Source organism: Hyperolius riggenbachi, chromosome 7, assembly GCF_040937935.1.
Source record: "Hyperolius riggenbachi isolate aHypRig1 chromosome 7, aHypRig1.pri, whole genome shotgun sequence".
Taxonomy (NCBI): Eukaryota; Metazoa; Chordata; class Amphibia; order Anura; family Hyperoliidae; genus Hyperolius; species Hyperolius riggenbachi.
Window position 1 is genome coordinate 72,427,172 of NC_090652.1, and position 24,991 is coordinate 72,452,162.

The 24,991-nt window shown below is 48.1% G+C and overlaps 1 protein-coding gene across 2 annotated transcripts in view; it reads left to right on the forward strand.

The window, feature by feature from the left end:
• Positions 1–24,181, forward strand: part of PHGDH (phosphoglycerate dehydrogenase) — a 69,941-nt gene extending 45,760 nt beyond the window's left edge. For both annotated transcript variants that reach the window (XM_068246684.1, XM_068246683.1), the window contains exons 5-12: positions 2,228–2,326; positions 2,688–2,820; positions 3,662–3,810; positions 3,904–4,056; positions 19,637–19,769; positions 20,785–20,909; positions 21,870–22,065; positions 23,985–24,181. In XM_068246684.1, the coding sequence (XP_068102785.1) occupies positions 2,228–2,326; positions 2,688–2,820; positions 3,662–3,810; positions 3,904–4,056; positions 19,637–19,769; positions 20,785–20,909; positions 21,870–22,065; positions 23,985–24,112 (1,116 nt within the window). In that variant the 3' untranslated portion in view covers positions 24,113–24,181. The remainder of the gene's footprint in view (positions 1–2,227; positions 2,327–2,687; positions 2,821–3,661; positions 3,811–3,903; positions 4,057–19,636; positions 19,770–20,784; positions 20,910–21,869; positions 22,066–23,984) is intronic.
• The last annotated feature ends 810 nt before the right edge of the window (positions 24,182–24,991 follow it).

A 24,991-nucleotide genomic window follows, 5' to 3' on the forward strand; every position in this document is an offset into this window, starting at 1 on the left:
AGATGTATAGGTCTCCCCAGTATATATAGCTAGGTGTATAGGTCTCCCCAGTATATGTAGCTAGATGTATAGGTCTCTCCAGTATATGCAGCCAGATGTATAGGTCTCCCCAGTATATGCAGCCAGGTGTATAGGTGCCCCCAGTATATACAGCCAGGTGTATAGGTGCCCCCAGTATATGCAGCCAGGTGTATAGGTGCCCCCAGTATATGCAGCCAGGTGTATAGGTGCCCCCAGTATATGCAGCCAGGTGTATAGGTGCCCCCAGTATATGCAGCCAGGTGTATAGGTGCCCCCAGTATATGTAGCCAGGTGTATAGTGGCCCCAGTATAGCCAGGTGTATAGGTGCCCCCAGTATATGTAGCCAGGTGTATTGGTGTCCCCAGTATAGCTAGATGTATAGGTGCCCCCAGGAAGGGAGGCCGCCAGTGAAAGAGAGCTGGTGGCAAAGCGGCGGAGAAGGGGGTAAGTATCCCCCCCCTTAACTCACCTTGGTGCTCCCTTTCCTGGCTCTCCCTTCCGGATCAATGTGTCCCCTCCGATGGCTCAGCGGCAGAGTGATAGCGGGCGGAGAGGACTTACCGATGTCCTTCCAGCCGGCAGAGGGAGCTGTGATCTGTGCGTCGCAAGTCTGGTCTAGAGTAGCCTTGCGGCGCACAGATCACAGCTCTCTCCGGCGGCTGCGTAACAGCGGTAAGTCCTCCCCGCCCGCTGTCAGCCGCTGCGCCATCAGAGGGGACACATTAATCCGGAAGGGAGAGCCAGGAAAGGGAGCACCAAGGTGAGGGAAGGGGTGGGAGACTTCCCCCCTTCTCCGCTGCTTTGCCACCAGCTCCCTTTCACTGGCTGCCTCCCTTCCTGCGCAAACAGTCCGCCCCTGCGTCTGACCCCCCAGCCAGCCGGGACACTGGGGGGTCATAGCGGGATAGCGGGAGAGCCCTCCCAAATCGTGCCAGTCCCGACGAAAACGGGACGGTTGGGGACTATGGTATATATGTATTGTTCTGTACAGAAAACTAGCACTAAATTGCTATAAACCTCTTATTAGCAGTGACTATGAATTATGCTGTTCAGATGTTTGATTGGCTTGGGCGGGCAGCTACAGGTGGGGTGTCTTTCTGGTGATAAAGTCACAGCAAACTTTAAGCAGGAGTGACTGGTGCACAGAATAAAGCGCCCTCTAATGGGAACAGATCACACTGTACATGTCATACAGTTGTGTTCAAAATTATTCAACCCCCACTGAAATTGAGTGTTTTGGCCAGTTTGACATTGATTTTGATCATTTCAGTCATCTTGTTTACAATTAAATCAAAACTTTTGTGGTAGTGTAGTGTTCTGTAGACTGATGAAACAAAATTAGAACTGTTTGGTCCCATGGATCAACACTATGTTTGGAGGAGGAAGAACAAGGCCTATGAAGAAAAGAACACCTTTCCTACTTTGAAGTATGGCGGGGGTCACTCACGCTTTGGGGATGTTTTGCTTCTGCAGGTACAGGAAAGCTTCAGTGTGTGCAAGGTACCATGAATTCTCTTCAGTACCAGGAGATATTGGATGAAAATGTGATGCAGTCCATCACAAACCTGAGGCTTGGGAGACGTTGGACCTTTCAACAGGACAATGATCCCAAGCATACCTCCAAGTCCACTAGAGCATGGTTGCAGATTAAAGGCTGGAACATTTTGGAGTGGCCATTGCAGTCACCAGACGTAAATCCAATTGAGAACCTCTGGTGGGACTTAAAGAAAGCAGTTGAAGCACGCAAGCCTAAGACTGTGACTGAACTGGAGGCTTTTGCCCATGAAGAATGGGCTAAGATACCCGTAGATTGCTGCAAGACACTTGTGTCAAGCTATGCTTCACGTTTAAAAGCTGTTATAACTGGAAAAGGATGTTGTACTAAGTACTAAGAATGAATGTCACTTGGGGGTTGAATAAAACTGATAATGATGTGAGCACAGAAAAGACATTTGTGTTTATTTCATTATAAATATTATGTTATATTTGTCTGACTTACAAGTGCCTCTTTGATTTAATTGTAAACAAGATGACTGAAATGATCAAAATACATTTCAAACTGGCCAAAACACTAAATTTCAGTGGGGGTTGAATAATTTTGAACACAACTGTATGACATGTACAGTGTGATCTGTTCCCATTAGAGGGCGCTTTATTCTGAGAACCCGGACATACGGAATAATGTTCCTCTCCTTCCCCTTGCAGTATATGGGCTCTGAGCTACACGGAAAGACTCTGGGAATTCTGGGACTCGGCCGGATCGGAAAGGAAGTAGCTATTAGGATGCAATCATTCCAAATGAAGGTGAGGCGGACGAGACTACTTCTGCACCCAGTCTATTCTTGTGCCCCCAACCCCCCCCCCCCCCCCCCCCCTCTACTTTCTTGAGGCTGTCCACCTGTTCACTGAGTGTTGAGAGCAATTTTATATCCTCACTAGTCTTCCCACCTTCTCCGGCATCTCTCCTCCACTCAGTGTGACAGTCGGCTACTCCCAGTTGTTCCTTCATTTCGCTACTCTCTACACAGAGATCAAGGAGCGGAACATCCACCTGTCTGTTCTGCATATGCCTTCTTCCCTTCACCTCTCAGAACCACCACTGTCTGCTTCAGAACCTCTATCTCACCTCAACCTTCCACCAATCAACTTTTCTATCACTCCACAGACCATCGGATATGACCCCATCATCCCACCACATGTGACTGCAGAGTTTGGGGTTCAGCAATTTTCACTGGAAGAAATCTGGCCACAGTGTGACTACATCACCGTTCACACACCTCTTCTACCGTCCACCACAGGTATACCCAGCACTCTGCACCACTATAGGTATACCCGGCACTGTACACCACTACTGCCCTCCACTGCTGGTATATTCTGCATTACACATCACTACTGCCCTCCACTACAGGTATACCCAGCACTGTACACCACTACTGCCCTCCACTACAGGTATACCCAGCATTGTACACCACTACTACCCTCCACTACAGGTATACCCAGCACTGTACACCACTACTGCCCTCCACTACAGGTATACCCAGCATTGTACACCTCTACTGCCCTCCACTACAGGTATACCCAGCACTGTACACCACTACTCCCCTCCACTACAGGTATACCCAGCACTGTACACCACTACTCCCCTCCACTACAGGTATACCCGGCACTGTACACCACTACTGCCCTCCACTACAGGTATACCCAGCACTGTACACCACTACTGCCCTCCACTACAGGTATACCCAGCATTGTACACCTCTACTGCCCTCCACTACAGGTATACCCAGCACTGTACACCACTACTCCCCTCCACTACAGGTATACCCAGCACTGTACACCACTACTCCCCTCCACTACAGGTATACCCGGCACTGTACACCACTACTCCCCTCCACTACAGGTATACCCGGCACTGTACACCACTACTGCCCTCCACTACAGGTATATTCAGCAGTGTACACCACTACTGACTTTCACTACAGGTATACCCTGCATTGTACACCTCTACTGCCTTCCATTACAGGTATACCCAGCACTATACACCACTACAGGTATACCCAGCACTATACACCACTACAGGTAGAACTGGCACAATAGCTTCATCTGCACTGATATTTCTCCTGTTTTTCTTCTCTGCAGGGTTGATAAATGACGCAGCCTTTGCTAAGTGTAAGCGTGGTGTGCAGGTGATAAATTGTGCCCGTGGCGGCATCATTGATGAGGGGGCATTGCTGCGGGCCCTGCAGAGCGGGCAGTGTGGGGGCGCCGGCCTGGATGTCTTCACTGAGGTGAGAGAGAAGAGAAAATGTGTCAGTAATTTATAATCATGTCACAGACTTTTACCAACAGCCCCCCTATATGTGTCTCCCTGCCTTCCATAGGAGCCGCCCCAGGACCGGGCTCTGATAGACCACCCTCTGGTGATTAGCCTCCCCCATCTGGGGGCCAGCACACACGAGGCCCAGAACCGCTGCGGGGAGGAGATCGCACAGCAGATTGTGGATCTGGTGAAGGAACGCGCCTTGCTTGGAGCGGTGAGGCTTATTCAGGGGACATTACTTTCCATATCTACATAAGTCATCCATAATAATACAGTGCAGGGGAGGATAGGGGCGGGGCCAGATACGCACATATAACTTGAAGGAACATAGAGCAGTCTTCAGGTTATAGCAATAAATTATTATGTGTTTCCTTTTGTGTGTATGGCCTCTGCAGCTGGCCATGCTATGGTCTGGTACCTCAGATGGATGTGAATTTACATCATGGTTAAAGTGACCATGGATGGTGCAATTTTTCCTTCAGATTTGGTCTTTTGATGTGATTTGAACAATCAAAACTAATCGGAAGGTAATTATCAACTGCTCCCATTTAACAGAACGACTTAAGAAGCTTTTACATTCCGATTTGATCATAAAATCCAACTTTCAGATTGAGAATTTTTCTTTTTCCGATCGACAAAAATATCATTTTACATCAATTTGCGCCACACAAAGCACAGTTTTCTATACAAAATGCCTCAAAAGATTGAATCTGAAGGAAGAATTGTACCGTTAATGGGCTCCTTAAGTCTTCTGGTTTTTATATTGCAGGGTGTGGCCTGCTTCAGGACGCTAGAGTAAATCATATGGGCCACCAAGGAGAAGTCACAATCCCACCCCATCCCACCTCAGCGTATCATGTGTTTGCAAACATGTGCAACTAATACCTGTGTTTTTAATGGTGTTTAGAGTGAGGTACAGCTGCAGACCTGTGTCGGATGACCTGGAGTTGCTTTTTAGCCAAGGGTGAAAATGCTTTTGTTCTGGTCTTTTGAAGTGGGATTCAAACTACCTAAATTAAAATTGAAAGGGTCATTTAAGAGTAGAAAAAAATGAGTTTTACTCACCTGGGGCTTCCAGCAGCCCCTTGCAGCTGTCCCATGCCCACGCAGCCTCGCTCGGATCCTCCTGTCCCCGCCGGCGGCTAGTTCCGTTTTCGGCGACAGGCGCCCACAGGCCTGGGAACGCAAGTGATTCTTTGCGTTCCAGGCCGCAATAGCTCCCTATAGCAGCATAGAGGGCGCTATAGAGGTCGCTGAAAACTGAAGTAGTTGCCAGCGGGGCCAGGAGGATCCGAGCGAGGCTGCAGAAGGCTGCTGCAAGCCCCAGGTGAGTAAAACTCATTTTTGGCTTGTTCCCATGGATACACAGAATCCATGCCATTCATATCGGCGGTCGTTTGTAAGTCGGGCATTCGTAAGTCGGGGACTATCTGTACTTTCAATCAGGGTCAGATTTATCATAAGGCACTGTAGGCATGTGCCTACAGGCAAGCAAATAGAGGAATAGTTGGCACTGCAGTATAGGATAGCTGGTGACGTCTGGGGTAGGCAGTATAGACACAGCTCGCTCACTAGGATGTATGTTACGTGCTCTGGTCCTGGAGCAGATGCATTTTACAACAAAAGAGGAGAGGGATCGGCACTGCATAGATACATTTATTGTCCAAAAGTGAGGCTCAGTACAAAAAATAACAAGTATGCGGCAGCTATACAAATAAAACGTACCGGTGCTGCGAGGTGTGGTAGGTGCGGTGGGTGCTGGGCACTGACAGGCGCCTGATGATGGAAAGCCGGCTCACTCCCCTTCCCCAACTGCTTCCCTCCCTCCTTCCCTATGCAGAGTCCCGAGCAGAGCGTAAATGAGCAGTTACTCATCCTACTCTTGGCATTCCACTGACCAGATCTCCCTTCAGTCAGGGGCACCTCTAGCTACTTAATACTGAGGATAAGGGACACCGGTAGCTACCTATGATTGATGGGCAAGGGTAGTAAGGGAGAAGTGACAGCTGGGCCAGCCAGCACACTTGAGGTGTGGTGCGGAAGGTGTTTGGAAGTTCATGGAGCACAAAGTCTAAGGTGCCAGAAAAATCTGTGGCTATAGGCTCTTGTACTGTAGATCTGGGCCTGCTTTCAATGCAGAGTGGAGTTCAAGTTTTTACTTCTCTGCTAATCGGCAGATGTACCGGTAATCAATGCAGGCTAGGTTAAAACCATCGCCTGGTCTCTTCACTCTGCATCCCCCTTCTCTCTTCTGCTGTATAGACACTTTGCCATGGCGGCGTCTTAGTAACTTCAGGAGAGGAGGGAGGGGAAGCAAAGTAGAAGAGACAGGCTGAGATCTTCTAGCTGGCAATGATTACATTTTTCGATTAGCAGAACCTTACAAACTTGTACTGCTTTCAGCATTGAAGGTAAACATTTTTACACACTAATAATACTTTCAAATGTTATTTTATGTAATGAGTAGGTACTTAAATTTTAGTTTAGGGATTTACATCCCAGTTTAATTGTATTGATTTGGCATTCCTTCCAGAAGGTGAAGCTGTCTATTATACTGATAGATGTCCATCCCAATTTGATTCAGCCATCGGGTTCAACCAGAGACTAGCTTCTCAGCATGAGCTGCATTCTCGCTGGTGGCCAGCAGATGGTAGAGGCGCACCTTGCAAGTAAAATTTGCCGTCCTTGACATTGCATAGATGCGAGACAATAATGTAACCAGTTTAATTACTACAGTGTAATGGCTCATACTCACGGGCTACAATTGTCGCCGCAACCACGTGGCACGCGTGTGTTGCGGCGACAGGTCGCCCGTGAGTATGAGGCGCAGCACGGCGCAACACGAGCGTGCACCCCGAACCGTCACTCATTGCTGCTGTCGCCAGGCGATTGGCGCGGTCAATCGCCTGGCGACAGTTTCCACCGCAACTGTCGCTAGTCCGCGTGTGTATGCGGACTAGCGATAGCAACCAGCAGGGAATACCCTGAGCTTCCGGCGGGGGGCGTGGAACGTCGGCGATAGCTTCCGCCGCATCAGTTGCCAGGTCCATCCACCGTGTGTATGCGGAAGGACCTGGCGACAAGCTGTCGCCTATCTGTCGCGCACACGCTCCCGTGTGCTAGCGACAGCAACAATTGTAGCCCGTGAGTATGGGCCATAAGTGCTAATAAGCCTTATTACTGTATTAGCTAAAGGCGCCTATACACTGATCAATAGGTAGGAGATTAGATATAAGACATGCGTACAGGAAATCATGATGACCCCTCTCCACCCCTGATTAGATCGATAACTCAAATGTAATCAGACATGTCCTATCTATATTTGAAATACTGACTGAAAATGTCTTAGGGCCTGTTTCCACTACACGCAGATTCTGCATGCAGAAAACTGACTCCAATTAATGCCTATGGGAAATCTGCATCAGAAAAATTGCGTTCAGTGGAAACAGGCCCATAGACATTCATTGGAGTCAGTTTTCTGCATGCAGAATCTGCGTGTAGTGGAAACAGGCCCTTAAGGTGCCCATACACTTATAGATTTTACCTGTCAATTTTTTGGCATGTTTGACCACTGTGATTGTATCTGCCAGAAACCTATGCCCTGACATGTCAGATCAATGTACTGAAATGCAGGGCTGTGGAGTCGGGAGTCTGAGCAATTTTGGGTACCTGGAGTCAGAGTCGGTGGTTTCAATAAACTGAGGAGTTGGAGTTGGATGATTTTTGTACCAATGCAGGTATAGCTCTATCTTGTCTACTCTTACATGTAGATCAGGTCTGTACAAGCAATGCAGCACCATGTAACCCCTGGGGTACTGCTACGCCTGTGTCAGCCAAACCTTCTGAGAACTCTTACATGATCAGGTCAGTACACGCAATGCTGCACCCTGTAACCCCTGGGGCACTACTGTGCCTTTGTCACCCAAACCTTCCTGTCACTGATTCCTCCACTGCAAGATTCACAGCAATGGCAGCATAAAGGAGAGAACAGAAGTGTATTCTGTATGGACCTTGGGTTTATCTAAGTAGATCTCTGGTGGACTCACACCTTAAAGAGGAACTCCAGTGAAAATAATGTAATAAAAAAGTGCTTCATTTTTACAATAATTATGTATAAATGATTTAGTCAGTGTTTGCCCATTGTAAAATATTTTAAATCCCTGATTTATATTCTGACATTTATTACATGGTGACATTTTTACTGCTGGCAAGTGATGTAGCTGCTGCTTGCTGTTTTGGCAGTTGTAAACAGTTGTAAACAGCTATTTCCCACAATGCAATAAGGTTCACAGACAGGAAACTGCCAGAAGTACCTTGGTACTCAGAGCTTCTTGTGGGAGGGGTTTCACCACAATATCAGTCATACAGCGCCCCCTGATAGTCTGTTTGTGAAAAGGAATAGATTTCTCATGTAAAAAGGGGTTTCAGCTACTGATTGGGATAGAGTCCAATTCTTAGTCAGAGCTTCTCTTTAAAATGGAGCTGGACTCTTGCAAAGGAAAACAGAGAGAAATGCACCCCGTGTGTTTTTATAGAGAAGAGCCTGTCTAATTCCCCCTCATCTGCAAGTAAACACAAGTGTAATTTGATCTCTCAGCTGTGTCAGCTGGCTGCCTCGGCAGACACAGCTAATGTGTAAACACAGGATGTTAAGCATTTGCTTCCATGAAAGCAGGAAGTAGAAGCATTTCAGATGTATTGCAGGATTTGTATAAGCTGTAACAAGGAAGTGTTTTTCTTGAAGGGCTCTTTCACACTCTAGGCGTTTTCGGCTTTTTTTTTACACGCAGGCGATTTTTAAAATCGCCCACCAAACGCTTGTGCAATGAATGTCTATGAGAAGGTTCATATCAGCGCGGGTCGTGCGCTGTGCGTTCAGCAAAGCGATGCGTGGGGCAGTTTTGGGGCGGTTCCGCCTCAATGGAAAGTATAGGAGAAACACAAAACGCTCACAACATCGCTTTGTGTAGCGATTGCGTTCACGGTTTTAAGAATAAATAAATTGTATTTATTCTTTTCCAGGTTCATTTCCTGACCAAAAAGCACTTAGAAAAGCACTTTTAACAAAACCGCATCGCCCACCCAAGTGGCGGGAAAAGGAAAAAAATCACCTAAAAAAAGCCATCGCGGACGGACACGCGAACGGAGTGCAGTGCGAACAAGGCCTAAAGGTTATTATGCTGAGTATCTTTTAGAGCAGAGAAGAAGTTCTGAGTTCAGGTCCGCTTTAAGAGGAAATAAATATGGCAGCCACCATATCCCTCTGTTCAGGTGTTCTTTAAAGAGAACCAGAGATGAAGCACCCTCATGTACTTTATTACATTTATCAGTGGGAACATGACAGTAAACACCTACCCTGCTTTTAGTTTTATTCTTCTCAGTCTAATCTATCTGTTATTAGCTGTGATAACAATCCACCGACTGATTCAGTCTAGGTTTGACCTGGAATCATTATAGCTGAGTCACTCTTCTGTGGAGTCTTTTCAAGCCCAAGCCTTCCCCCTCCTGGCTCAGATTTCATACTCAGAGCTGTTGACATGAGAGGGGCTGCTGCTGCCCAGAAAGAAGCTCTGAAACAGACAGTGTATCTGTGTGCATTGTGCAGCCAGTCATTATCTACTGTATGCAGTTTCATTTCTATGACAGACACTTCCTACAGGCAGCCACACAGCATGCCAGAATAATAAAGTTGAAAGCAGACAGATGAAAGCCTGCTGCAGCCCTGCTTGTCTATAGTCTATAGACAGCACATCCAGAACAGTTTATAACCTGGAATCAGAAGAGATATGAGCCGGCGGCCATATTTGATTTTTCCTGGAGCAATAATGGATAAGAAACACTCAAAAAGGCACTCCAGAGTGACGAAATTATCAGGTAGAGCATTTATTCTTTACAAGCTATCAACTGATATGTTTATTTTGTGTGAATCGTTCATCTCTGGTTCCCTTTAACAACTCCTCCCCACAACAATGATTGTGTGTGTTAGTGTACAAATCTCATATATAAAATCAAAAAAACAATATCAGCGCAGCCAAGCAAATCTTAACATGTGGAACACTACATATATCGCAGCCAAAGTCCAACGTCTCAGCAAAACGTCTTCAATTAACATAAATAGTACACTTCAGCGCGAATTCACTTGTGTCCACCACCGAAAACACCATAAAAATAATACGCTTACCAGATTATCACAGACCTTAACTACAGGGTCTGCAATATGGCTTAATGAGGTCAGCAGCAGGTATCTTCGCAGCCGGCCTCCTCTCCAGACAAGCCGAGCAATCTAATCCTCAATTGCAGTGTTTCACCAAAAATGAGGCATGCAAAGAGACAAACGCACATCTAAGCGTATCTACAGCGATTTTAGTTTCACCAAAAATGAGGCATGCAAAGAGACAAACGCACATCTAAGCGTATCTACAGCGATTTTAGTGAATTCGCGCTGAAGTGTACTATTTATGTAAATCTCATATATAGTTTGTGTGTTATACACTGTGTATGCTGCATGTGTATATTGTGTGAACTATTCGTGTATATATCCTGTCTGTGTTACCGCATGTGTGTATACAGTGTGTACAGACTGTGTGTATACAGTGTTTACAGTATACTGAGAGTATATACAGTGTGAACAGTTTGTTTTCATACAGGTGTTTGTGTAAATACAGTGTGTACAGCAGGGCCTGTATACTGTGAGTGTGCTTACCGTGTGTGTACGGTATGTGAATATACAGTATGTGTAGGTATATATGTGGACGAGGCAACATTACACACACACACCACACACGGCAGGATGTTGTCTTGGAGGAAGTGGCACATCAGTAGGAAGAGTCACACTTAATTTGCTGCTGGGAATCCAGCCCTGACCAGAGACCATATTAAGCAGACCTCAGTACAGTTCTTAGTCACATATGACAGAAGCCAGGGTGCTATAAATAAACCTAACAGTATGTTTTCCTCTTCCTTCTTTGTATAGCGTGTAATGATATATACAGTCTCTCACACAAGTGAGCAAACGTCTCACAGTTTTGTAAGTATTTTATTATTTCTTTTCATAGGTCAACACTGAAGCTATGACACTTTGATACAATATAAAGTGGTCAGTGTACAGCTTGTCTAACAGTGTACATTTGCTGTCCCATCAAAATAACCCAACACACCTGCCACTAATGTCTACTGGCAAGTGGCAACAAAAGTGAGTGAAGAATATCCCAAATTCTGTCCACCATTATTTTCCAGCACCATCTTAACTCTCTTGGGCATGGAGTTCAGTAGAGTTTTACAGGTCACCACTGGAATCCTCTTCTACTCCTTAATGAACCTGAATTGAGTAAAAATTATTTAAAATAAACGCATGATGTACCTGTAGATCAAGGGTGTCAAACTCAAGGACGAAGTGGGCCAAAATTGTACACTGGGACCTAGACACGGGCCAACTTCAATGTTTCCTGGCCACCTTTCTCCCTTATATATTTCCCTCCATCCCCTATACAGTTCCCTGGTGTCTAGTGGTCCTCCCTCCCCTATACAGTTCCCTGGTGTCTAGAGGCCCCACCCTCTCCTATACAGTTCCCCGGTGTCTAATGGCCTCCCTCCCAACCCTATACAGTTCCCTGGTGTCTAGTGGTCCTTCCTCCCCTATAGAGTTCCCCGGTGTCTAATGGCCTCCCTCCCAACCCTATACAGTTCCCTGGTGTCTAGAGGCCTCCACTCTCTCCTATACAGTTCCCTAGTGTTTAGTGTGCCCCCCTACCTATTCCATATGGCTTCCCTGGTGTTCTAGGGCTTCACCTACGATATAGCTTCTCTGGTGGTCTAAAGTGGGTCAAACATAATGCAAAGTGGGAAAAACCACTTGAGGGCCAAATTTAATGGCTCTGAGGGCCAGATTTGGCCCGCGGGCTGGCGTTTAACATGTATGCTGTAGATAAATATTACATACTTACCTTGCCGTCAGTTCCACTCAGAAGCTTACCATTTTCCTCTTACGATTCCTTCCAGTTCTGACAAGATTTTGTCAGAATTGAAATATATTAGTTGCTGTCAGTTATTTATCAGTTTCTGTCAGTTATAACTGAAAGGACAGCTGATGAGCAAGGTAATGTCCCTGCTTCCCTATGGCTCAAGTGAATGATATTACAGTTTAACAATGTGCTGACCAGGAAGCAGTTATGGGCTAATGGCCATTTTTGAGCCCGGGGGGGGGGGGGGGAACGAGAGGACCGTGAGGAGAACAGGAAGGGTCTATAGGACTCAGAGCCTTCTCTCTCCTTAGGTAGGTATCTGTTTTTTGTTTTTAATATCGCTTCAGATTTACTTTAAGTTGAATTACTGAAATAAGTGGGCTTTTGCTCTATATACTAATTTTTCGAGTTTAACCTGTAAATGTTGACATTCCTGGTTCCCTCAATGAACTAATGCTCCCCAGAGTCCTTTAAGCTGGAAGGAGGAAGTGCGCGTAGTGAGACTTGCAACGTGTCCAATAGGACGCATGCAAGCTGTTTGGAGCACAGGCAGGACGGCGGAATTATGGGTAAATAACCCCTTTTTTCCCCGCCGCACAGCTGCGGCAATTAACGCTCATTTTAATTATGAATTTGAGTCCTTACAGATTCGTGATTACTCGTAAGCCCATTCCTGGGCAGAACTCATGTAGTCCCAAACCATGAAACTCCCACAACCACGCTTGACTGTTGGCAAGACCACCTGTCTTTGTACTCCTTTACCTGGTTGCCACCACACATGCTTGACACCTTCTGAACCAACCAAATAAGTTTATCTTGGTCTCTTCAGACCACAGGATGTGGTAACAGTAATCTATGTCTTTAGTCTGCTTGTCTTCAGCAAACTGTTTGCAAGCTTGTGCATCATCTCTTAAAAGAGGCTTCCTTCTGGGAAAACAGCCATGAAGTTCAATTTAATGCAGTGTGTGCCTAAAGGTGCCCATACACTCGTCAGATTAGCAGCAGATAGATCATCAGATGGATTTCTTATCTATCTGATGTGTTTTTAGAACATTTTTTACTAGGATAGAATTCCAATAGATTTCAGAAATTCGATCTGATGGCATTTTTTTGCCATCAGATTTCCACTAGGGCCAAAGCAAAGTGATAAGCAATCTCAACAGATGGACCTGGATTTTCCACCCTGCCAGTTTGATGGAAATCCTTCGAAATCCATCGAAATCTTCAGTCGATCGGTCGATTGGCCAACCGATTTGCAATCGATCGATCGGCCAGAAAATCGTCTGAGTGTATGGGCCCCTTAAGGGCTGGTTCATACAGGCTTCTGCTGAGCTTCTGCTCAATGTCTCGCTCAAACGCTGTGTTTTTTTTTTCCAAGAATACCAGTGTTTAACAGCTTGGCTTTTAATTAATTTTGAATGCTTTTAATGGCTTTCAGGAGAGCGTTGCATTTTCTGGGCTTTTGCAGGAAGTATAGGGAAAGGCAAGGCTTGTATGGGCTTTCATTGGCTTTCAATGGCTTTTGCTGGCTTTCAAATGACTTCTAGAAGCTGCATGTTGCTTTTGAGATGAGACGAGATGCTGGGATCAACTGCCAGGCTTTCATGAACGCCTGCAAAAGCTTGTACTAAATGCTCCCATTCACTTGCATAGGAGGGTGGTAGATCTCTAGAAACATTACTTTTAAAATGGCACAGGATAATGGGGAAAGAGGCGTCCAGAGAAGATGAAATGTGTTAAAAGCAAATAAAATGGAGAAAAGTGAGGTGGCTTACCTCAATGAAGACAAATTCACGTATTAATAGAATTTTATGGCACTGGCGACGCGTTTCGTGGGTGCATACCCACTCTTCCTCAGGCCAAATAACCGTGCCTAATAGTGCTTGTAGACACAAATAAGGCGCCTCTGAGAGACCAATGACTAATTTAGGTCATTTGAAGTTTGCTTTTTATCAAGAGTGCGACCATCACCAGCTCCGTCTGGTCAACTGAGTGGAGTCGGGGTTATACATCTCCACCTGCTCTTAGTGGTCGCTTACCCTTCTGCAACCCAACTTTGTGAGTATAATCCACCCGCATATTTTATATACTTCTCAGTGGCGGACACAGGCAGCAGTGGGCCCCTGTGCAAAATATCAATTGTGGGCCCCCCTGACCTGCGAAGCGCGCCGCGCCCAAAAATGGGTGCAGCTATAACCTGCGGCGCGCGAAGCGCGCCGCGGCAAAAAATGGGCGTGGATAGAACCTGCGGCGCATAGCGCCGCGGCAAAAAATGGGCGTGGCAATGACCGGATAAGGGCGGAGCTAACTGTAATTTAAAGTGATCCCGGGGTGAGAGTGATATGGAGGCTGCCATATTTATTTCCTTTTAAACAATACTAGTTGCCTGGCGGCCCTGCTGATCTATTTGGCTGCAGTAATAAACTGAATTACACCAGCAACAAGCATGCAGCTTAATCTTCTCAGTTCTGACAATATTGTCAGAAACCCCTGACCTGCTGCATGCTTGTTCAGGGTCTATGGTTGAAAGAATAAGAGGCAGAGGACCAGAACGGCAACCAGGCAACTGGTATTGCTTAAAAGGAGAGAAATATGGCAGCCTCAATATTATTCTCACCTCAGGTTCCCTTGAAAAGTGCAACGCAAAGACAGTGGGCCCAAGTTTTGGTGACCCTTTCCCCAGAAAATTCACATAATTGTGCAGGTTTTCTCAAGAAAATACACATAATGTGAGCAGATTTGCCCAGAAAATACATTCAATCATGTCGGCAGATTTGCCCAGAAAATACGTGCAATGATGTCGGCAGATATGCCCAGAAAATACGTGCAATGATGTCGGCAGATATGCCCAGAAAATACGTGCAATCATGTCGGCAGATATGCCCAGAAAATACGTGCAATCATGTCGGCAGATATGCCCAGAAAATACGTGCAATCATGTCGGCAGATATGCCCAGAAAATACGTGCAATCATGTCGGCAGATATGCCCAGAAAATACGTGCAATCATGTCGGCAGATATGCCCAGAAAATACGTGCAATCATGTCGGCAGATATGCCCAGAAAATACGTGCAATCATGTCGGCAGATATGCCCAGAAAATACGTGCAATCATGTCGGCAGATATGCCCAGAAAATACGTGCAATCATGTCGGCAGATATGCCCAGAAAATGCGTGCAATCATGTCGGCAGATATGCCCAGAAAATACCTGCAATCATGTCGGCAGATATGCCCAGAAAATACCTGCAATCATGTCGGCAGATATGCCCAGAAAATACCTGCAATCATGTCGGCAGATATGCCCAGAAAATACGTGCAATCATGTCGGCAGATTTGCCCAGAAAACACATGCAATCAAGTAGCAAATTTGCCCAGAACATACATGCAATCATGTGGCAGACCTGCCCAGAACATACACGCAATCATGTGGCAGACCTGCCCAGAACATACACGCAATCATGTGGCAGACCTGCCCAGAACATACACCTGCTAAAATAAATAATAAAAAAAAAAACATTTACTCACCTGCAGCAGCAGACCTCCTGTCCCAGCCTCCATCCGGCGCGCAGCTCCCATGGGTGGTTGGGTGGATAGGTAAACTGGTGGGTAGGTAGGCAGCCGGGTGGGTAGGTAGGTAGCCCTTAGCCGGGTGGGTAAGTAGCCTGGTGGGTGGCTGGGTAGCCGGGTGGGTAGCCTGGTGGGTGGCTGGGTAGGCGGGTGGGTAGGTAGCCTGGTGGGTGGGTAGGTGGGTGGTTAGGTAGCTGGGTGGGTGGGTAGGTAGCCTGGTGGGTTGGTAGGTAGCCGGGTGGGTAGGTAGGTAGGTAGCCTGGTGGGTAGGTAGGTAGCCGGGTGGGTGTGTAGGTAGCCGGGTGGGTGGTTAGGTAGCCGGGTGGGTAGGTAGCCGGGTGGGTGGGTAGGTAGCCGGGTGGGTAGGTAGGTATCCGGGTGGGTAGGTAGCCGGGTGGGTGGGTAGGTAGCCGGGTGGGTAGGTAGCCAGGTAGATAGCCGGCAGGGTGGTTAGGTAGCCGGGTGGGTAGGTAGCCAGGTAGATAGCCGGCAGGGTGGTTAGGTAGCCGGGTGGGTAGCTAGGTAGCCGGGTGGGTAGGTAGCCAGGTAGATAGCCGGCAGGGTGGTTAGGTAGCCGGGTGGGTAGGTAGCCGGGTGGGTGGGTAGGTAGCCGGGTGGGTAGGTAGGTATCCGGGTGGGTAGGTAGCCGGGTGGGTGGGTAGGTAGCCGGGTGGGTGGGTAGGTAGCCGGGTGGGTGGGTAGGTAGCCAGCAGGGTGGGTAGGTAGCCGGGTGGGTAGGTAGCCAGGTAGATAGCCGGCAGGGTGGTTAGGTAGCCGGGTGGGTAGCTAGGTAGCCGGGTGGGTAGGTAGCCAGGTAGATAGCCGGCAGGGTGGTTAGGTAGCCGGGTGGGTAGCTAGGTAGCCGGGTGGGTAGGTAGCCGGCAGGGTGGTTAGGTAGCCGGGTGGGTAGCTAGGTAGCCGGGTGGGTAGGTAGCCGGGTGGGTAGGTAGCCAGGTAGATAGCCGGCAGGGTGGTTAGGTAGCCGGGTGGGTAGCTAGGTAGCCGGGTGGGTAGGTAGCCAGGTAGATAGCCGGCAGGGTGGTTAGGTAGCCGGGTGGGTAGGTAGCCAGGTAGATAGCCGGCAGGGTGGTTAGGTAGCCGGGTGGGTAGCTAGGTAGCCGGGTGGGTGGGTAGGTAGCCTGGTTAGGTAGCCGGGTAGGTAGCCGGGTGGATGGTTAGGTAGCGGGGTAGGTAGCGGGGTAGGTAGCCGGGTGGGTGGGTGGGTAAGGTAGCGGGGTAGGTAGCCGGGTGGGTGGGTGGGTAAGGTAGCCGGGTGGGTAGCTATCCGGGTGGGGGGCCCGACTCCTATCCTCCCTCACTCACCTCGGGGCCCCCCTCCCGGTATGCGCTGCAGCCGGCGGGAGAGCAGAAAATACAGGAAGTCTCCGGCCGGGGCTGCAGCAGACGCTAGAGGCAGCTGCTGCTTAGTTTCCGATATGTCTCCAAAGTTGGAGACCAAGCGGCAGCTGCCGCCCCGGCCGGAGACTTCTTGTATTTTCCGCTCTCCCGCCGCATGAGGGGGGGGGGGGGGCGAGGTGAGGGGGGAGGACAGGAGTTGGGCCCCCCAGGTTAAAAAAAAAAAAAATAAAAAAAAAAAAAATAAAAAAAAAAAAACCTGCAATACTTAATGGGCCCCTGAAGCAGCAGAACTTCAGGGGCCCTCGTGCGGCGGCACGGCCGTATGTCCGCCACTGATACTTCTGGTACCGTGACATACTGCACCATTTGGGCTCCTGTTGTCTCTGTTTTCTTGTGCAGGGTGCAATTTTTATTATCCCTACGTTTTGTCCGTTTAAAATGGCACAATTATTGCCAGCAAAGCATCCATGTGAACCAGCCCTTACAGTATGAGCACTGACTGACAGGCTGAAGCCACCTCTGCAGCAATGCTGCCAGCACTAAGAACCTCTATTTGTAAAAGAGTAGACAACCTCTGGATGTGAAGTTGAGCACATGTACTTAACTTCTTTGGTTGACCATGCCTGTTCTGAGTGGAACTTGTCCTGTTAAAAAGCTGTATGGTCTCTTGGCCACCATGCTGCAGCTCAGTTTCGGGGTGTTGGCAATCTTCCTTTATCTTAGGCCCTCTTTATGTAGGACAACAACTTTTTTTTTTAACCTCTTGATGACCAGCTAACGTCGATTAGCGTAAACTGGTCGTCTGCGGGTTTCCATGTCGAGCGGCCTTTCCATGTCCATTCACGGAGGCTGTCTCCGTGAACAGCCGGAGAGCCGCCGATCGCGGCTCGCCGGCAAAATGTAAACACGCGGGGAAGAAATCCCCGCTGTTTACATCATACGGCGCTGCTGCGCAGCAGCGGCGTAAGGCAGATCGGCGATCCCCGGCCTCTTATTGGTGGGGGATCGCCGTCATTTGATATCCGTCCTGCGCAGCTCAGAGAGGGAGGGAGGGGGACGGAGCGCCGAAAACGCTGCGGAGAGGGGCTTTGAAGAGCCCCCCCCGCAAAGCGCAGAGAGCCGGCGGCGATCAGACCCCCCCAGCAGGACATCCCCCTAGTGGGGAAAAAAGGGGGTAAGTCTGATCACCCTGGCTAAAACCTGATCTGTGCTGCGGGCTGGAGAGCCTACGCAGCATAGATCAGACCGAAATCCACTGGTCGGCAAGTGGTTAAGATCCTCAGAGAGTTCTCTGCCTTGAGGTGCCATGTTGAGCTTCCAGTGACCAGTGGAAGTGAGAGAGTGAGAGCGATAACACCAAATTTAAAGAGACTGTAACAAAAAAAAGTTCCCCGGGGGGGGGTACTCACCTTGGGAGGGAAAGCCTTAGGGTCCCAATGAGGCTTCCCCCTCCCCTGTAGCTGCAGGCAATCCAGCGCTGGCTCCCCTGAAGTGTCACGCAATCCTGGCTCGACAAGCCTCACAAGGCTTGATATATTTACCTCCCCTGGCTCCAGCGGGGGCGCTGTTGCGGCTCTCAGCACGGGGATAGGCAGAAATAGCCGATCTCTGTTGGGTCCGCTCTACTACGCAAGAGCAGGAGACTTGTATCTGCGCAGTAGAGCGGCCCGACAGTGATCGGCTATTTCCGCTTATCTCCGAGCGGAGAGCCGATACTGCGCCTGCGCTGGAGCTGGGAAGGTAAATACCGCTGGAGGGGCACAGCGAGACCGCCGTGGGGCACAGGAGGATGGGGGAAGCCTCGATAGGATCCGGAAGGCTTCCCCTACCCGAGGTGTGTACCCCCGGGCCCTAGGGGAACTTTTTTTAGTTACAGGATTTCCTTAACACACCTCCTCCCCATTCACACCTGAGACCTTGTAACACTAGCGAGTAACATGACCCCAGGGAGGGCAAACTCCTCATTGGGCAGAATTTTGGTATTCTTCACTTAGGGTTGTCCTCACTTGTGTTGCTAGTGGTGTTGACATAATGGCTGTGTGTGTGGCTCTGTTATTTTGAGGGGACAGCAAATGTACACTGTTATACAAGTTGTACACCGACTACTTTACATTGTATCAACGTGTCGCATCTTCACTGTTGTCCCAAGATATAATAAAATACTTACCAAAATGTGAGAGGCTTACCCACCTTTGTGAGAGACTGTACATGGGGGAGGGGAGAGGCATTTATGTGATTACATGTGTAAATCCTCTGCAGGGAATACCTCTGTCCTTTGTGACATAGGAACTTTTGTGGGATGGGGGAGTCCTCTGTCCTCCTGAGGTAACCCTGTCTCCTCTGTGAAATGGGGCATATTTTGTTCACTGCAATCTTCCAATTATCTATAGCAACACCTCACTTTTTTATTTCCCCTCCAGCTGATTGGAAGTTTGAAACAAACACAAGGTCACTTTTCTCATTTTCTGCATATCTCTGTCTTTAGTGAATCACCATCTAAATGCTCTTTCCTCAGCAGTTGTTCAGCAGAGATGTAATCTGCGCTGCTTGACACGTAGGCATGCACTAGGGGGACTCCTCTGAAATACCACCATAGCCTACCTGTAAAGAGGTCCTGTCACTAAGAAGAGATGTCAGCCTTGCAGCAGGGACTGGGTTAATGTAGCATTATAACACCGAAGTTACTCTGCCGGGGGTTATCTGCAATAATTATCTGTAGAGTTTATAGCTGCTGCCAGATTTCTGAATCTGGTATTAAACACACAAGTTGCCGACCGGACAGATTTTTCCTCAGCAATGGCAGCATGAAGGGATAAAGAGCATGGACTTAATTTGCTCTGTAAATCTCAAGTGATACAAAGTTAACAGGTTCTCTTTAACCAGTGTCTGTTCTCTGCCCTCCACAGGTGAATGCTCCTGCTCTCACCAAGGCCTTCTCTCCCGACACCAAGCCCTGGATTCAGCTGGGTGAAGCTCTGGGGGTTCTGCTACATTCTCTGTCACCAGAACTCAGAGGGGCTGTCAAAGTGTCCACATCAGGTGAGCGTCTCAGTATCCTCTGCAGGGAATACCTCTGTCCTTTGTGACAAAGGGATTTTTGTGGGATGGGGGAGTCCTCTGTCCTCCTGAGGTAAACCTGTCTCCTCTGTGAAATGGGACAGCCTCCGTGAGAGGGGGTAAATCTCTGAGGGATGCCACTAGGAGGATGTATCTTTCCTCTGGAATGGGGAAGGTTCTGTTCTCTGTTCTTGGAGGTGGAAAGCCTCTGTCCTCTGAGTGGGGAAAGTCTGTCATTTGGGAGGAGGACACCTATGTTGTCTTAGATAGGGGGTTCCTCTGTTGTCTGGTAGGAGGGAAGCCCCCCTCCTCTGTGAGGGTGATAGCCTTTGTTGTGTGGGAGGGGAAAGCCATGGTTATCTGGAAAGGGGGATTACTCTGTTTTCTGAGAGGGAGGACATGTTTGTTGTCTGATAGCGGTAATGTCTTTTGGTGGGGAAAGATGAGGGATGCCTCATGCCTGGGAAGGAGGATGCCTCTGTCATATGGGTGGGGCGGGGGATGCCTCTTTGGTCCAGGAGGAGGAAGATTTCGTATTCTGGAAGGTGGTAGATGGGCAATATCCATGTTGTCTGGGATGGGGGGAGGTCTCTGTTGTCTGGGAAGGGTAGCACCTCTTTTGTCTGAAGGAGGGGGTGGTGCTTCTGTTGTTTGGGATGCACTTGGTGGAAGAAGCTGGTTTCCTGCATGGAGAAAGTAGCTTCTGTCCCTGGTGGGAGTGAGAGAGTTCTGTCCTCCTCCAAAAGGTTCTTCTCTGTCACTGGTTGGAGTGAGGGGTTTTTGTCCTCAAGGTTCTTCTCTGTTCCCTGATGGTAGTGAGGGGGTTCTGTCCTCCACAAGGTTCTTCTCTGTCCCTAGTGCGTGTTGGAAATATTTTTCTTCTCCAGAGTATGTTTTACCCTCTTTCTAACACTTATGAGTCATGATTGTTGAATGAATGAAGAATATAAGTAGATGGTACAAACCATGATGTATATTTCCCTCTGTTGACAAATAGGTGACTCCCTGAAGAGCTCCGGTTCTTTCCTCTGCTCTGCTGTTGCCATCGGACTTCTTCGAAATTCAGGAAAGAAAGTGAATCTGGTGAATGGCTGCCTGTTTGCAGAGGAGCTTGGAGTCCAGGTGACTACACATTTTATAATGATGGACCACCACATCCATCTGCCAAGCTTGCCTCTAGAGGAGGCAGAGATATAATGACCACAATTAAAGGCTCATTAGGTCAGCACTAAAAAATGCCAACATGAAGGTGTTTGCTAACATGAGCCAAACAGCCCAACATTTTGGAACATTTATGACCTTTCTATAAATATATTATTTTAGATATGCAGCAGAGAACCACCTTTATTATATCAGACAAGAGGCATGGCAGAGAACACCCCCTTTAGGAAGGCCTCGTATCAAATATGTAATAGAGGACTCATTTAAAGGGCATCTGAGGCAAAAATAAACAAATGAAATAAAGTACTGTATCTATCTTTCTTTCTCCTAAAAATGACTTTTTAAGATATTCCTCAGTTTTAGTTTATGTTTAAATCTACTTTTTAAGTTTTAACTGTTTTATTGTTCCATCAGCTTTGGATAGAATTTATGGATAAGAATTAGTAAAACATTCTGTGACCTCCTGTAGTGCTTGAATAAAGTAGGTGTCGAGTTGGTAAACTGCATTGGACTTTCCTGTAATGCTGGAAATAGAGCAGGTGTTTTCCCAACAGGATAGGAAACAGTTTGATGGATAAGACTTGGTGTTAGTTATGTGGTAGCAGAAATGGAATAGTACAAAGTGGAGTTGGAAGGAGGAATGAAGAGTATAGTGTCATGGATATAAGATGATTCATCAAGGCACTGGTTTGGATGAAGTAAAGGTTTGTAGAGTTGAGTTTATGCTCAACACTTTTTTTTTGTTGGACTAGTGCTTGAGGAGGTCATAATTTTCCAGTACATGGTAATCGTTCCACCAACTAACGCCAAGCTTTAACTCCTCTAAAGTAGTATGGGCTTCCCACTTTACCATCTACATGCCACTATAGATGCCACTTTGTGTCTGCTTACCAACTTACTAACCACCTCCTTTTCCTCCAGGTGACATCACAGCATTCCACTGATTCAACAGAGTCCAGGCTGGAGGTATCTGCTGGGATTGTGCACCTTATTGGTGGACTGAGCAGTACTGAGCCTTGTCTGCGCCAAATTGGGTCTTCAGCTTTCCAAAGTCCGGTGACACTGAGAGGAACTCTGCTGCTGTGGACAGGGGAGGCCAGTCCTGGTAAATTACTAGGTACGTGACCAAGTGAATACTATCATATACAGTCCGAGGTCTGCTGTCCACACAACTCTAACTGGAGTGACGATAAACAATATCTGACCATTATAGGGTATATCCACCTTAAACCACTGATTCTGTTTTCAGCAGATATTGTAACGATTGGTGTCAGCACACAGAGAGAATCTGATTATTAATGATCTGCAGAATCATCAATAATGCAGATGTATACTTGATTATGGATGATCTGCAGAATCACCAATAATACAAGTATGACTAACCTCTGATCACCTAATGAAGTGTAAGTGTTTGGTGTAACTGTAGGCTATCTCCCGTGAGGCGGGAGACACAGGCAGCTCGGCCAGGAACCACCTGAGAGGGCAGGTGGCCCTCGGCTGTGCAGGGACTATCTCCTTGAGAGAGGGAATAGAGAGAACCTGGCAACCAGTGATACTTGGTGATCAGATAATAGACTGTACTGCAGCCAGGGGACTCCAGAGGAGTAGAAGCCACTGGCTGCTTCGCAGGCCGTAGTCTCTGAGGAGGAGCAGGAGTCCTAATAGCTAACTGACACTTGGTGAAATAGTGTCACAGCTAGTACAGATAGACTGAACACTCAAGGGATGAGTGACAGCCTGGAGGGTCGGGCAGGCCAGGTCGGCAACACACGAGCAGATAAGGTACAGAGACAGAAGGCTGATTCGGTAACCGGGTACAGGCAGGGTTTGGCAACAGGTAGGCAGATATGCAGAGGTACCGAATCAGAAAGCAAGAGAGAGGTCGACAGAGCAAATGGTCATAACAGAAATAAAGCACAGTCCTAGTCTGAGGTTTGAGGTCCTTGGTCTCGACACCCAGGAACTAGTCTAAAGAATAACTCAGCAATGACACAGTAATCCTAAGCTTGGGTATGAGGTCCTTGGTCTCAACACCCCGGAACTGGTCTTAAGTATAACACAGCAATGACACAGTAATCCTAAGCTTGGGTGTGAGGTCCTTGGTCTCAACACCCCGGAACTGGTCTAAAGTATAACACAGCAATGACACAGTGATCCTAAGCTTGGGTGTGAGGTCCTTGGTCTCAACACCCCGGAACTGGTCTAAAGTATAACACAGCAATGACACAGTGATCCTAAGCTTGGGTGTGAGGTCCTTGGTCTCAACACCCCGGAACTGGTCTAAAGTATAACAAGAGCGTAATCTGGCTAAGTGTGAATTCCCAGGTCCACCTGGTTCTAACACACTGTGGGATCTGACTGAGGTCTGAGTGCTCACACGTAAGTATTCGCAACGGCAGCCAACCAGAGACTGACCAGCAAGATCTATATATACTGCAGCGCTCCCCAGCGCCGCCCTGCGCCACTCAGCCAATCAGTAACTGCGCTGGGATCAGCTGATCGTCCTGATCAGCTGATCCCTCTCCTACTGGCATAAAAAGAGCCTGCCTTCTAGCGCGCGCGCGCGCGTAGCTCTCCATCTGTGTGCACTAGAAGGCCCAGGCAAACCAGATGCATGCTGCTGTGCGGAAACCGCCGGTCTGAACGCGGAGACAGCCGCCCCGCTGCCAGACCGCGCGGCGGCATCTCCGCAATCCATTACAGATATCAGTTATAATATTTCAGCAGACCTATATTGCTTTAGAACTGCTGCCATAGTTCCTAGCTTGTTCATACCCACCTTGGGGTGTGTCTGTTTTTGTGGTTGCAACTTGTAGAACATAAATCAATAAATCCAGTAAGGGGCGCTGCTTGTAATGGATGGTGCAGGTGTCCAAAGCTGCCAAGAGAACTCAAGAGTTCTCAATAGATATAAGAAATCTTCAGGCACCTTTTCTCTTCAACCTCCACAAAACATTGAAAAATTAGTTCTGGGTGGGTTGTCCATCTACATTCTTGACCCCATACTGACCCATCATTCTCTTCCTCTCTTGGCAGATCTCCTCTCCCTTGCAGGACTCCATCTTCAATCATTCCACATAGCCAGCGGATACAGCATGGCTGCTATCTCAGCCCCCCTCTCAGATCTATCACAGCTGGGATCCTGTCTGCAGATCACCTTCTGATCACCTGATATCCTCTGACCATTCCAAGTGCCATATCCTCCTGCTTAGTCATTAAAGTGATGTTGATAATTGCTGTGTTGTGTCTTTCTATCGGTACGGAAGAGTCATACTAGTGTTGATATCAGATGCACATAGACAATGCTGGTCATCAGTAAACATAACGGTCCCTTATAACAGCCTCAAAGTCTATAGGAACCCAAATGGTCAATGAGACGAACACGGTAAATCCAGCGCTGGAGACTTGGGCGCAGCCGTCGCCACCATAGGCCGTAATAGGAACTACGGCTATCGCAGGCACAGGGAGTAACTTCAGCGCCGTCAGAAGACGGACCTGAAGTTGCTTTTAAAACAATAATTCGGATTCCAGCGATTGCTGGAAGCCGAATTATTTCATTCCCCCACTATCCATGTCGGCCTGGAGGGGGAATAGTAATTAACACGGCCCGGACTTGTGCGGCAGCAGGATCAGCCATATACTGGCTGTGTCCTGCGCCCAAGTCTCCGGCGCCGTTCTCTCTCGTACGCCAATGAGATGCCTGTAATTTAATACAAATTGTTTGTGGCTTGGGAATGGGTCAATGAAATTATCTCGCATCCGGGAGCGCTCTGCGCATGCGTGCTACATCACAACTACGTAGTGTGCATGCATAGAGTGCTCCTGGCCACGCAGTGGCGGCTCCAGGAATTTTTTTAGGGGGTGCTATGCAGGTGCTGGACCAATTTCCGGGGTAGCTGACGACCTACGGCGCACGAAGCGCGGCGCAGCAAAAAATGGGTGTGGCTACAACCTGCGGCGCGCTAAGTGCGGCGTGGTGAAAAAATGGGCGTGGTCATGATCGGATGAGGGTGGGGCTAACTGTAATTTAAAGTGAACCCAGG